This window comes from Seriola dumerili, unplaced genomic scaffold, assembly GCF_002260705.1.
Source record: "Seriola dumerili isolate Sdu_G_001 unplaced genomic scaffold, Sdu_1.0 BDQW01000807.1, whole genome shotgun sequence".
In the NCBI taxonomy this organism is placed as follows: Eukaryota; Metazoa; Chordata; class Actinopteri; order Carangiformes; family Carangidae; genus Seriola; species Seriola dumerili.
Genome location: NW_019175062.1, coordinates 521165 through 535374, shown reverse-complemented (window position 1 = coordinate 535374; position 14210 = coordinate 521165). Strand labels below are relative to the sequence as shown.

General features: G+C 42.7%; 1 protein-coding gene across 1 annotated transcript in view; it reads left to right on the top strand.

Moving 5' to 3' along the window:
- Positions 1-14210, top strand: part of myo15b (myosin XVB) — a 55406-nt gene that overhangs the window by 35057 nt on the left and 6139 nt on the right. The window contains 29 exon segments of the mRNA XM_022766011.1: positions 83-143; positions 146-181; positions 184-250; positions 348-419; positions 536-618; positions 621-720; positions 1579-1625; positions 1628-1647; positions 1881-1904; positions 1907-1965; positions 2614-2651; positions 2761-2841; positions 3169-3272; positions 3380-3673; positions 4815-4893; positions 5072-5220; positions 5337-5491; positions 5727-5817; positions 6847-7117; positions 7263-7372; positions 8948-9007; positions 9143-9218; positions 9403-9521; positions 10803-10918; positions 12220-12361; positions 12503-12614; positions 13094-13233; positions 13303-13439; positions 13545-13608. Of these exon segments, the coding sequence (XP_022621732.1) occupies positions 83-143; positions 146-181; positions 184-250; positions 348-419; positions 536-618; positions 621-720; positions 1579-1625; positions 1628-1647; positions 1881-1904; positions 1907-1965; positions 2614-2651; positions 2761-2841; positions 3169-3272; positions 3380-3673; positions 4815-4893; positions 5072-5220; positions 5337-5491; positions 5727-5817; positions 6847-7117; positions 7263-7372; positions 8948-9007; positions 9143-9218; positions 9403-9521; positions 10803-10918; positions 12220-12361; positions 12503-12614; positions 13094-13233; positions 13303-13439; positions 13545-13608 (2907 nt within the window).

Sequence of the window (14210 nt, the reverse complement as noted above, 5' to 3'; positions counted from 1 at the left end):
TACAACTATTAGTTGTGTATTTATACACCTGTCTGAAAACCACTTCATCTTGTCTGAACATAACTCAGTGTTTCTCTTGCAGGTATGTGTTGACCACGGTCCAGGGGAGTACCGCTCACTGTGCCAACACAAACTGCTGACATCTTGCAGCTCCCAGCTCCCACTGCCCGCACCTACCCCCCACCCAGCTGAGGTGGACTGCCAGTCAGAGGAAGGGCACCATGCTGCTGGACGTAACACACCTTCAATGGTGAAACTGATCAATTCTGCACTGTACTGTCCTAATTTGGTTGTTTTTAGCTTCCAATATCAAAGTAAAAAATAACATCCTCCATGTTTTTTTTCAGATGAGAGCTAACAACTGAAGTGGAGTCATGGACTACTGGAGAGCAGCTGGCCTCATGGCTTCTCCATTCCAGGTGCTCACCTACTGTCAGTCATATAGTGTATTTACTTTACCTCACTTTGCTTAATAAGTTCCTAACTGTACATCCTCCCTGATTGTCCTGCTCCATGTGCTGTTGCTGTGTCACAGAGGTGTGTCAGAGGCGGTGCAGGGCTGGTCAATGTCTCTTCTGACAGATGAAGGCTGGTCGGATCTGACTGGTTCAGACTTTGTCATGATCTGCTTGGCCTGGAGCAGAAGCTGAGAGTGCTGCCTCCACCAGGAACACCCTCTTCTACAAACTCTGACTACCTGTTCAGCAGCCACGGAGACAGGTAGAGCAGTGAACGAGTGTGTCGTTTTTTGCGGCAAGTCCAGAATTCCATGGTGAGCATCTCTGTGTCTCTTTCCCTCCAGATGCCAGCTACAGATTATGGATGAACTTCATCCCACCTGCACCTCCAGTCCAAGCTCCTGGGCTGCCTCCTTATGAGGGAAACCCATGGAGAATAGATTATCCACAGGAAGGTGGTGTTACTGTCAATCCATGGTTTCTGCACCTGAACTGAGCGTTGCACAGGCCAGAAAAGTAACGCTCATTTTGTGCACTTTACTGTATGTACTATATCACATGGTTTGTTCTATTCTTATTAAGAACTAACAAACATGGTCGCACTGTTCCCTTCTTTACTGTAGCAAATGTGCATTATCATAAGACATATTAGACAAACACGGCGCGTTGGTCGCTTCAGCCCGTTGCTGCGATACGTCAACATTGCCACCTAGTTGGACCGGGCTACACCGCTCTGTAAACATATAGGAATAAACAGAGGAGCTGCAAGTTTTTCTGGATGAAAAGCTTTATAATGTTTATATTTCTCACCCAATTTCAACAAGTCTTTTTATTTGAGGGTTTATGATCTACATGTAGTGTAAAAAAGTAAAAGTTTGGTCTCCAGTTACTTCAACTCAAGATAGATTAGGCTGTAATCACTGTTTTGTGATGTGTATCAAGTGTAGGTTTACATGAACTGATTACTAACATGGTGGAAATAATTTGTTGTCATAAAGAGTATTATAACTCACGTTACTGTGGGGTTTACAAGCAGGTATTCACAGCCGTGATCAGCCACGGTACATATACACAACTCAGTACACGTGTCCTTCAACCTCTGTTCTCCACCTGTTTGTAGGGCGTGGTCGCACAGATGGATCGCCTACGTTGACGACTTGTTTGATCCCTATTCGACCAAGGCCCTCCGGTGAGTGATGTCATCAGATTTATCTCATGATGTAAACTTTAACCTGTGGTTAGTTGTGAAGGTTGTGTCAACCTGTGTCTAAGAGTGTGTCGACTGCTCCTGTTGGATTGTGTATCTCTGGTTGTATCTTATTACTGAGAGAGTGTGGAGTCACTGGGTTGTGTTTCCTCCTCATCTCACAGTGTAATGTAATGACTCATTCATGTTTGTGTGTCTATATGTGTCGTGTGCAGGACATGGACAGAGTAGCCATGCTAAAACCGGCAGGATGAGAGGAGGAGGAGGGATTGGACCCATGCAGTCCATGAGCATGTATGGGATCAGGACTAAACTGAAAGCAGGGGAAGCTCAAATGTTCTTGTTTGTTTGGTTAAAGTTCACTTGTTGATTCACCATCTGTCTCCTGAGTCTTTCCTTTTAATTCTTCCTGTTGCTAACCTATTTTGATACTCCAGTTTTTACCATGGATGTAAGATGTTAGCTTACAATCAGACTGAGATAGCAAACAAGTATAAGATGTGACAACATTAAAGTTCCTATCACTGGTATCGACACAGTGATAGACCTTAATACAAGAAAAAAAACAATGGAAGGAGTTTTTCAACATTTTTAATGTAAAGAACATTTTTGTTTTAAAACGTTTAAAAACATTATTATTGTTATTATTTTATTTTTTTTTATGATTATGTCTTTTCACCAAAATTGTACTGTTTTGCAAATGATTTGTCGGCCCAGTTGCAACAGGCTGGGAAACAGGGTTCTACGCTCTATCATCCCTGGTTTTCTATTGTACTTTCATGCATTAGCCAGTATGGTCTTGAAACATGTATGTGATATTAAAAAAGTTCAGTTTTTTCCTGTTCAGGAAACAGTAATACAGTCTACATGTCTACTTGACAAATGAAGTACATTTACAAATGCAACTACAATCCAGTTGAGACTAAATGTTGCCTATAAAAACTGTTTTTCAGGTGTGCCTATGACAATGCCAAGCTATCCTATGGGTAAGTAGAAGGTTCATGTGTTGCCATCTGTTGTACAGATTTTCTCAAGCCTTCGGTGCTTGGAAAAGACTGACTGATCAGTTTTGTAATCTGTTTTGTTTCTCTCCAGGAATGCCAGTTAACCCTTCAATGCCCAGCTATGGTGCAGCTCCCATGATGCCAACCATGACAGCCATGCCAACCATGCCAGGTAATCCTCCCTACATGAACCTTTCATCTATTTAATTACAGAAGGAGGATAATTGAGAACATTTCACCAGTAACAGAGAAATAGCCTTACAGTTACAAAGTATTAGAACTCTTCTCAACATTTTCTTTTTTTCCTTTTTTATAGACAATATGTATCCAATAGATTTTTCCCATACTATTTTACCATCAGATTTAACTCCATATAGTGTGGCTGAGACCATCGTACGTAGGAAACCCATTTTGACCATAACTTAGTGAATCTATTCATTTGTATGCAAAGTGAAAAATAATATTTTCCATTGTGTATGCTTCTATATCATCCCTGCAGCCATGATGATGGGTCAGACTGCCATGTCTGCTCCTCCTGCCTCTGACCCCATGCAGACATCAGCAACACAGCAGGCCCTCATCAACCAGCAGGCTTTACTTATGGTGAGCAGACCACCCTCAGCATACTATTTCTATAGCATGATGGTAAATTATTTCCTCCTGTATTTGCCCCCCTCCCTCCTGCCAATGTCTACCTTCCCTCTGTTCAGGCGCAGCAGATGACCCTGCAGGCAATGAATCTGTCCCAGCAGCAGATTCAGGAGCAACAGAAGAAGCAGGAGCAGCAGCTGAAGAAGGAGGAGCAGAGAAAGAAGGAGCAGGAGAGGAAGCAGCAGCAGCAGGAGGAGGAGGAGGAGGAGAGGAGGCAGCGAAGACGACAGTCCAATCGGCGCTCCAGGGAGCGCTCTCGTTCACCCTCCCCTCGAGCTCCCTCACCCCCACCTCCCCCACCCAAAACACCTGCACGTAAATTCACCTCCAACTACAGGGAGCCTGAGCCAGAGGTATATACTTAATATTTTCATAATGTGCTTATTTACACATCCTTATCTGCACTGCCTGATTCTTTACTGCTTTCTGTTTTTAAAGTTTCTTCTACGAACTATTTGTGTTCAGGTTTATACCTTCCCATCTGGTTGTTGTTCTCTCAACCTCTGACATCTCTACTTTATTGTTTTACCTGTTGCTGTTGCAGTAGCCCATTTTCCCTTGTGTATTATTTGGTCCAGTCTGCGTGCTCAAGTTGTATGTAGATGATGTTTTATATTATCTTCACAAACAAATCATTTTTACAGTCAACAAAACCCAGGACAACATCAAAACCGGCGTTTTAGTCCCTCTCTCAGGACTTTCTGATTCCCCCTACCCTGTATGCGGCTCACAGACCCAACCCCATTGGTTGCAACTGGGGACAGAAATCTTTAAAAACTCCTCACAATTATATAGTTTCATATTTTAAAAAAAAAGGTAAAGTATTTTCCTGAAACAGCTGCTCACTGTAGTATTTAATCGAATGTCACTCAAACAGGAGGACTTAGTGGGTTTGTTGGGGACTATTTTCAGCCGTGGATCAATACACATTTGGTGTTCTAGTGAATAGAGCATGAACTAGTGTTCGGAGAACTAACCTTGGGCGATATCCAAAATGTAATATCTCGATCCTGGGTTAAATTGGGATTTGTAAGGAGGAGAAGCCTTTGTCCAGTGTGTGTGTGTGTGTGTGTGTGTGTGTGTGTCCTGACCTCGATACAGTCAAGCTCAAATATTGCAATATACGATATTATGGGTATTGTTGTATTTTATGTTTCTGCTATAAGCCATGCTGCCACTTATGACACATTATGAAAAATCTTGCATATAGGGGGAAATACCGTGACATTCAATAATACTGAATATGAGCCCAACCCAGAAGGAACATGTCGCCCAGCGCCACAGTGTGACTCAGACCCACAGTGATGCACCCTATGACACAGAGGAATAAGATCAAGCCTTGGATACACAGACCATACATAGAGATACATTCATAGTCATTTAGTTGCACATGTGATTTGTTGACAATAAAGAAACTGTGTGTGTGTGTGTGTGTGTGTGTGTGTGTGTGTGTGTGTGTGTGTGTGTGTGTGTGTGGGTCCACTTCCTCCACAGCCCGAGAGAGAAGTGGACTTACCAGATCCAGATGACCTGCAGTCTTTCCGTGACAAGAAGGCGTACTTCCAAAAGATCGGTAAGTCAATCTGACAAAACAGCCATTAGTTAGACTCATATTATAAGTTGTAAAGGCTTCGCTCACTGATGTTTAAATGCTTTACATAGCACTTTGTCATGCTGCATCATCATGCTTACAGCAATATATTTTTGGTTTTCTTCATTCCTCACCATCTCTCTCTTCCATTGTCCTGAAGGCGCTCAGCCCAACGGTGAAATCAAACCCCAAAAGCCTCGGCGGCTGCCGCCCTCCAACCCACCCAGACAGCAGCAACGCTCCCCGCCATTATCTCCTCCATCACCCCCACCTACAAAACCCAAACCTAAAGGTAAGATGATGAAACAAGTTCAGGGGGCTAGATACTGTAGTATTTTGTGGAATCACTAGTCAAGGATAGATTAGCCCTAAAGGAGAAGGAGTTGTTTTTTATTTTATTCTGTTTCTCTTATCCCACAGTGAAGCCTGCCCATGACCCTCCTGCCAGGGAAGCAAACCCCCCGAAAGCAAAACCTAAACCTATCAAGCCTGAGGTCGAACCCACCTCCAACATCCGAGAAATCATCAAACAGTATAACAACCGACCACAACCAGACCCCAAACCCTTTGAGCCTGTCAGGTCAGTTCCAGTTCTCCATCTTGAACAAAGTTTCATCATATCTAACATCCAGCTGCATCCTGCCTGGACCCTCTCTACACCAACTGTGTGAATTAAAACTTCTGAATGGGAGTAAACCTCATTCTGCGCTTTCTCTTCTTTTCCTGCAGAAAATATAATAGAAGAAGGATGTTAGCACTGTATATGTAATGCCGTCTGTAATGTCTGTCATATACTGTTTTTACTCTCTTCACAGACATCCTGTAAAGCACTTTGTAAAGAGGAGTGACCCCAAAGAGGAAGCTCTGGCTAAACTCAAAGACAAAGCACCAGTGTCAAATCACAAGGTCAGAGTTGTCCAGAAATGAATCCACCCTCATGTTTGATAAAATCTCTGTTTGATAAAAAAGAATGTTCCAAAATCATCACTTATGTCGCAAGATGAAAATGAGAGTCAAGATCCTGACCAACACGGTCTTAATCAATTTTATTTGTTTTTGTATCAAAATAATACATCAGCTGGAGAATATAGCGTCGATAAAATAACGGAATCAGTATTTAAGTCCATAGAACGATAGATGTCTCTTCCTGTTACACTGACAGGGAGAGATCACTCAGTACAAACGTATTTAGAATAAGAGGTGTCCTAGAGTTTGCCTGTCTCTGTTGAAATATCCAAATCTTTGGTAATATTTGGAGGCACAGTTGAGTGCCATAATGTTCTATTCCTCTATTGAAGACACTCATACTCCGTTCAGCTACCATTACATTTGGATCTGTATAGGAGCACATACTGCTCTACAGTGCTTTATATGGTTAATACATGGTAAGAGGAAAAGAAATATATAAAGAATTATTTCTTCAAAAATCTGCAATTGAGGAGATTTTATCTCCTCTTTGCGAAACCAGTCATTGGTAATTCCTGCACTTTCATCCAATTATTATCAAGAACTGCAACAGTAATAATTTGATATCATTAATATACAACTGGCTGCATCTGGTTCTATTGAAACCTCAGTCTCCAAACTTGATGAGTGGAGGAAGATTTAAAAGGTGACATTCCAAATAATAACTGGAACAACATTAACGTGAGGAGACTGAGACACAAACAGGCCACACCAATTTAAAGCTACATCAATATAATTGGTTGATGTGAACTTATGTAACCACCTGTCCAACTGAATAAATATAGCCTAACAGTAATATGCCTGACACATGTTTTAAATGTAATGAGGTACAAGGAGCATTTTCACATTGTATTTAGGATGGCGTGGAAAGGTTGGGGACATAGTCAGTATAAAATCAATACTCTCTGAAGCCACTGTATACTGTTTGATACATCCTCACATTTTCCTGTCCGTCTTTCCTGCCTGCAGAAGAAGTGGGTGCCGCCTCCACCGCCCGGGAAGCCTGAGACGGACCAGTCTCCTCTCTGTTCCCCTTCGTCTTCACCTCCCTCCACCAGGTGCCCACGCGTCATCTCCAGCAACATGAAGCAGAAGCAGCGCTCCCTGGAAGACCTGTTCGGCTCTCAGCGCTCCAACCACCTTCCGCCTGCTCCCCCCGACTCCCCACCGCCTCCTCTACACCTAGCATCCAACCTGCAGGAGATCCCTGACCCACCACCCATGGCTGCCCCATCTCTCAGTACGTGCTGCTTGCATCGTATTTTCCAGACATTATGTTTACCAGGATTAAAAAGCCTCTTATATGATCTCATGTTTTAGCTGACAAATGTTGCTAACAAGCAATTTCATTCATGTGCCCTTCATCTACTGTTTAGTACCTGAAGCTGTGATGCTGCCAGAGGAGGACGGCATTCGCTCCACGCTCCAGCGCTTTTCTGCTGGTGTCTACTTCTCTCACTCCAACATGCCAGGAAAAGTGTTCATGCGAAAAGAAGTTAGAAATACACACACACACACACACACACACACACACACACACACACACACACACACACACACACACACACACACACTTATCAGGAGACCAGTCATTCACTTATCCCATATTTTCCTCTCCTTCTTCTTCTTCTTCTTCTTCTTCTTCTATGTAACCTTTGTTTCGATTGTTTCTTTGATAACTTATGATCCATCAGCTCCAGCAGCTGAATTATCCACAGAGATTTCCTCCTCTCCGTAACAAACACACCAGGGGGTTAAAACCAGTAGAAACACAGAATAAAGCAGTTTACATTTAAAAATCAGTGATTAACCGACACTGTTCAACAGACACAGGATGAGCAGCAGGGAGCTGAGCTGTCTAACATTTCCTCAGCTTGTTTCTCTGATAACTTCAGATCCAGACGTCCGACGACTAAAATCCTTCATCTCTAAAATGGCCTGTACCCCCTCCTGAAAGTTGTTTCTGATTTCAGCCATTTGCCCTTAGATGGTCTGTGCACACAGCAGTGGGTAGGGACAAAGTAAAGCATGTGGAGCATCATGTCTCAGAACAAACCACACACGTCCTGAAGAAGGAATCATAGTCAGTATCCTGCAGCCGGAATGTGCTGCTTTTCTGGAGAGTTGACGTGTATCAACATGGAGAGACAGGACAGTGACATATCCTCACAGGTCCTCGCTGATGTTTGTGCTCACTGACCTCTCCAGCAGCAGCAGCAGCCTGACTAACATTCACCTTCATCTTCAGCATAGAATCTCACCCGTCTGTGCTGCACACAGACCACTGTGCAGTGCACAGCGGTTGCTTGGATACATTGTTCAGCTCTTTCTTTTATACCTGTATGCGGTACGCTTTTGTTTTCGTCTCCATTTTCAAACCCCGCCTCCTCTCCACCCCTCCAGACAGGAGTCGAATCAACCAATCAACTTGCGCGATGCACAGGTCTATCCAACTTGTAGTTGAGATTGGGGAGGAGGCATACGCAAAGGCTCCGCTGTGACCTACAATGACTTTTTATACGGTGGCCCTGAGCAGACACAAGCGTGGGCCGCTGAAGGTGTAGTCCTCACCACAGCAGTGTGGGTCGAGTTCAACCCAAGACCATATGCTGTATATCATCCTCTCTCTCTCTCTCTCTCTCTCTCTCTCTCTCTCTCTCTCTCTCTCTCTCTCTCTCTCTCTCACACACACTATTGCTATTGAATTAAGGCAAAAAGTAACTCCTTGTTCAATGCTTTGTGACTTTTGAAGTGAAAAGTATTGAACAACAAGTGCGTCCCAGTCAGGTTCATCACTTTTTAGTGTCCCCCGGAAACACTTCCGTTGTGTTGTGAGTGTTTGCAGCACACGTGTTGTTAAAATCTAACCCTGACCCACCATAGAATGAATATTTACTGTATAACATATATAGATTATTAACTTTTCATCTGCACCACCTGCACCAGGAGACATAACAAGGAAAAACACAGCTGTTTTCACTCTGTTCACTACACATTAGATTTGAACTGGACACCTCACTTCTATAAAAGCCCACTTCTCTAACCATAAGTCTAATGTATTTGTCTCCAGGTGTTTTATCCCAGAGAGATGTTCAACCAGCCTTACATCCTCAACCTGCTGTGTGAACAGGTTAGTGGATTTAAAGTTGTCTGATACACTGTATATTTATCTACAGTATTCTTCAGTTCAATGCTAATTACCCCCCATCCACTTTAGAGGCAGTAAACTCTCACACTGACATTGCTGTTGTGTAATGTTTTTAAGATCATGAGGGACACATACTCTGATGGCTGTGTGAGGATCAGCAGAGAGGAGAGGAGGAAGATGAAGGATCTGCTGGGTGAGGGTTGTGACAGATTATCAGCAGGCTGGATGCTGCAGTTGTTGCAGTGTCAAATAAAATGTTCATAATACAAGCTGAGAAAAACATCAGGATCTCTCTCTATCAGAGGATGGAGGGAATATTCTGTTTCAGCATGCAAGGGGATCACTCACTATCATTTTTACCGTTCGTCCCTCCATAGCCAATTTCAGTGTGGGAACGACTATAAGCACCATCCAGGATGACCTCATGAAGAAGAGGATTGTCATGGCCGCTCGAGACAACTGGGAAAACTACTTCAGTCGACTGTTCCCTGTGAAGGTGAGATGAAAGCATTGTAGGATCTATTATTATATGACATTGCAGCTACATTCATAAAGCACATTCCACACACAGAGGCAAATTTAAAAGTAGAAAAAAAATATTAGAACAACATTCAACTAGAATCACCTCCTCATGTTTGTCTGCCTCCTCCACTCAGACTAGTTTCAGGTTACATCCTTGTTTATCCAGAGTCTTTATGACCATTTTTGTGAATTTTTTTCATAATTGCTGTGTGAAGTCTTGAGTAATGGCTTGAGATATTGCATTCACAAGACCAAAATCATGTTTTGGGAGGTCACAATGACCTTGACCTTTGACCTTTGACCACCAAAATCTAATCCCTTTATCCTTGAGTTCTTGTGAATGATTGTGCCAAATTTGAAAATGTCCAGGCATTACAGAGATATCGTGTCCACGAGAATGGGATGAACGGACGGACAACCTGAAAACAATATGCCTCCACCTCTGACTGTCGCCTGCACGGAGGAATAAATACAGCAAGCAATATGAACCAGAATAAAACTAATTAAGATAGAATAAAATGAATGAAATACAGTTACAGTGCGGTGATGATTTTTACGTTTTCCCAAATGCAACAAAAGAAATGAAAGTGCAGAAGAGAAACCAACAGAACCAATTTAGAGCAAAAAATGTCTTGAGTTGAGGAACGTTTGGTTGTTGGCTTGTTCCATCTTTGTGCAGCATTGCAGCAAAAAGCAGCTTTGTCCTGTTTGGTTCGGACTCGAGCTGACTTTCTCCTAAAGATCTAAGAAACATATTTTGACCTGAGTTTGCTGAGAGATTTATAAATTAGCAGCACTTTAAGATTGATTCCATAAATGACTAGAAGCCAATGTAAAGTTTTTTTCAACTGGTGTAAAGTGATCAGTGCTCTTGGTCCTTGGAGTTCTGGCAGTGGCGGTCAACTCTAGGGAGAGTCCTGGTTCTGAACTTCTTCCAGTTCACAGTTATTGAGGCCCCTGCGCTGCTGGGAACACTCCGAGCTTTAGAAATGGGTTCAAACTCTCCTGTCTTCTGTCCTGATCTGTGCCTCACCACAAAGAGTTCATTGGACTTCCTGGTTTGATATTTGTACTGACATGCATTGCAAATTGTTGGACCATATATTTATACATTTCTAAAAACATGTTTTCACTCTGTCAAAGTGTTTCACACATTAATGTCATTAGTTGTTGGATTTCTACAGAAGTAGAGTGACTGTTCACCATTTACAAATATTAAAAACACCTTTCCCTCCCCTGTGTGTACTTGTTGCAGGCGGACGGTGGGGATGCTCAGGTGCTGGGTGTCTCTCATCGTGGGATTCATCTCTTGAAGGTCATCAGAGCATCAGGCATCATCCCCAAACATCTCCGTCTGCTTAGAGGCTACAGGTAAACAAGCAACTGATCCAACACAACAGATCATCACTTTGTTAAATCACTTTGTTTAAAATGGTTTGAGTTTGAGGAAATTAATAAGTTTTCATTTATGTTTCATGCTAAACATTTGTCCCAACCTAAATGGGATTTCAAGATATAAGGAATGGCTTTGGAACCATATATAAATGTTATTGTGAGAATAAACACAAATTAAACATACTTGCAACACCATTGCAGATTCAGTCTCTAAGGGCCATTCTGAAATAAACAATGCATGAAATCTACTGTGGCCTCTATCTGACTTGGCAGTTGGCAGTTTGATACCCAGCAGAATGAAAGTGTCCTTGGGAAAGACACTGAAGCCCAGATTACTCCCAGTGGCCAGGGCAGCGCCGTGCACATTGGTTATTATGATAAAGACTAAAAGACTGGGATATTGGGGATACTCAACCATGATCTAGCAACCTTCAACTTCAAACTGCATTATGCATTGTTGACTAGCTGCAGGCTGGCAATAGTAGTAGTGGGCCTGGCAAAAGTCGGAGATCACTTTACCATTCAAGTGAATGGGAAAGTGGTTTCAGAGATTTGATCCCACAGAACTGAAAACAAAATTCAGTTGATATTATATTTAAATTCCTGGGATCAGGTGTTGTTAGCCTATTTATGATTGTTGTCATTTTATTAAACAAATTTATCACTACACAAGAAAATGCCTCTCAAAGCCAAATCAAGTCATTTTAAAGAAGGAAGTAACAGTTGGGCTCAGATAATAAAAATGTTCTGTATTTAATCCAAACATTGATCTTTGAAACGAATGAGGGAAATACTTGCTTTTTAATGCCTCCCTCTTGCTGCGGGCTCACAGGTGAGCTCTGATGTCACAGCCACACAGACAGGTCTCTATTGAAGAGAAATATCTGGCTCTGTAGCTGCCAAGTTCTCCTCTGGGTCATTAACTTTGAAAGCAGTTAAATGATGTTGATGAGAGCGGTGAGAGTAAACTCAAACTGTGAAATTCCAGGCTCTAAAGCCTGAGACGAACTGCAGAGTTGGTGATAATCCTCTGTGGGTCCATCAGTACAAATGACACATTTCACATTACACAAAGTCATTTTTCCAGTGTTGATATAAACATTTGGATTAGTGCAGCTTTAATTCATAATATCCTAGGAATTCTCTCATATTCATTCTCTACTCATTCTACTACAAGCTCTACTTTTTATAGTCAATCTGATATCGTTGCTTTCATTTTAAACTTTGTAGCTCATGTCTCTTGCACAGAATTTGAACTCAGGTCTGCATGACTGTAGTTTTGCAGAGTTGCTGTCGGTCGACCTCCAGGGTTCAGACCGAGTGGAGCTGGAACTGAAGAGTGAGAACCTGGTGCTGCAGTCCACCAGAGCCCCTCAGATCACTGCCATGATCCGACTATTCCTTCAGGAGCTCATCAAGGTAGTTTCTTTATCGTCATCATTCATTTTATCATCTGTCCTTTTAATGCTCTGTGGCATCATGGCCATGACCATGTGTCAGAGCCCTATCACTTTGAGTCCATGTATCATCCTCCTGGACGTCTGTCTCTCTGCTCTCTAGGACTCTGGCCATGTTGTTGCCCTGAAGAGTTTTGTGACAGATGACAAGAGTTTGCTCAGTTTCAGCAGAGGTGACATCATCAAACTGCTGCCAATGGAAGGACTCCAGACAGGTGAACTCGTCTAACTATCTAACTGTCTGTCTGTCTGTCTGTCAATTTTCTCAGCAAGTGCTTATCCAATCCACTTCCAAACTTCCAGGGTGTATTGCTGAGGACCTGAGGGAGCACAGTGTTGACAGTGAAGGTTTTTCGATGAGTGGTTCTAAAGAAATATCACTAATATAATATTGCTTTTCTACGTTACTTGATGTGAACGAAAAGCTGGAACTACTTTACAAGGGCAGTGCAGCATCTGGACATTTTATTTATTATTCCTAAAGCCCCTGCACATGCCAGGGAAGGTGGAACTCAACTGCATCTGCACTTTGAGTGTGAGGTCAAGCAATCAGCCTCTAGCAACAGGCACATTTTGAACAGACACTGCACTAGTTGCAATGATGCTAGATATAGTGTATGTTTGTGATAGTCTCAGGTTAGATTTTGTCTGGTCTATTTACCATCAAATAACTTTTTTTGTGTGTGGTCCATAGGCTGGCGTTTCGGTTCCATGGGAGGGCGCTCTGGTCTTTTCCCAGAAGAAGTCACTCAGCCATCTGCGGCGCCGGACTACCACTGCTTCCACCTTGACCGAAGAGATGATAGGAGGAAAAGCATGAGGGGTGCTACACCTGTCAGTCCACCCAAAGGCCACCCATCTCCAGGTCCCGTCAGCAGACGCATGGCCGGTGCTGATTCAGAGCGGCCCAGCAGGGAGGCCTTGCCCCAGGGTTTGGGACAGGGATTGGTGTCAGGATCAGCACACAGCTCAATTCAGGGCTCAGTACTTGACATGGAGATCCTCTCAGCCATGGCTAAGTTTGCCCTTAAGTACTTTAGGTATGATGTAAAGATGTTGAATATGTTGTTGATTCCACTGAGGTAGTTTGGGTTCATGTAACATGGTGTGGTTAATTCTGTGCTACTGTTATTTCTCTATTAAAGAGTGGGGGGTACAGGTCTGCCAGCCAGTGGAAGGAACTTTTCAGAGGTGGTTCAACACACAGAGGTAAAACAGTACAACCCCTCTATCATCACTTCCCATGTTGTGTAATTGTTCCTCCTACATTTTTTGTCCGTGAACACATCTGTACGTGTGTACAATAAGCCTTTGTCTAAGCTGCCGTCTGTCTAAAATGCTAGAATCACCGCAGACCTGATCATAGTGAATTAACTGCTGCCACTGCTGTTGTTTACTCACTTACTCATTTTAAGTGATTCTGCTTTGACATGGTCCAAATCAGGGGTCAGACGTTTCAAATTAAATCCCCAGATTGTTATTAAAGATGTCCCATAAGGATGGATCGATAATAGCCACTGCTTTTGCTTTTGTCTTGTGGCTTTTGCATTTGTGTTGTTGCTTTTGCATTTGTGTCATTTTGTATTTGTGTTGTTGCTTTTGCATTTGTGTTGTGGCTTTTGTATTTGTGTTGTGGCTTTTGTATTTGTGTTGTGGCTTTTGGATTTGTGTTATTGCTTTTTCATTCATGTTGTGGCTTTTGCATTTGTGTTGTGGCTTTTGTATTCGTGTCGTTTTGTATTTGTGGTGTTGCGTTTGCATTTGTATTGTGGCTTTTGCATTTGTGTTGTGGCTTTTGTATTTGTGTTGTT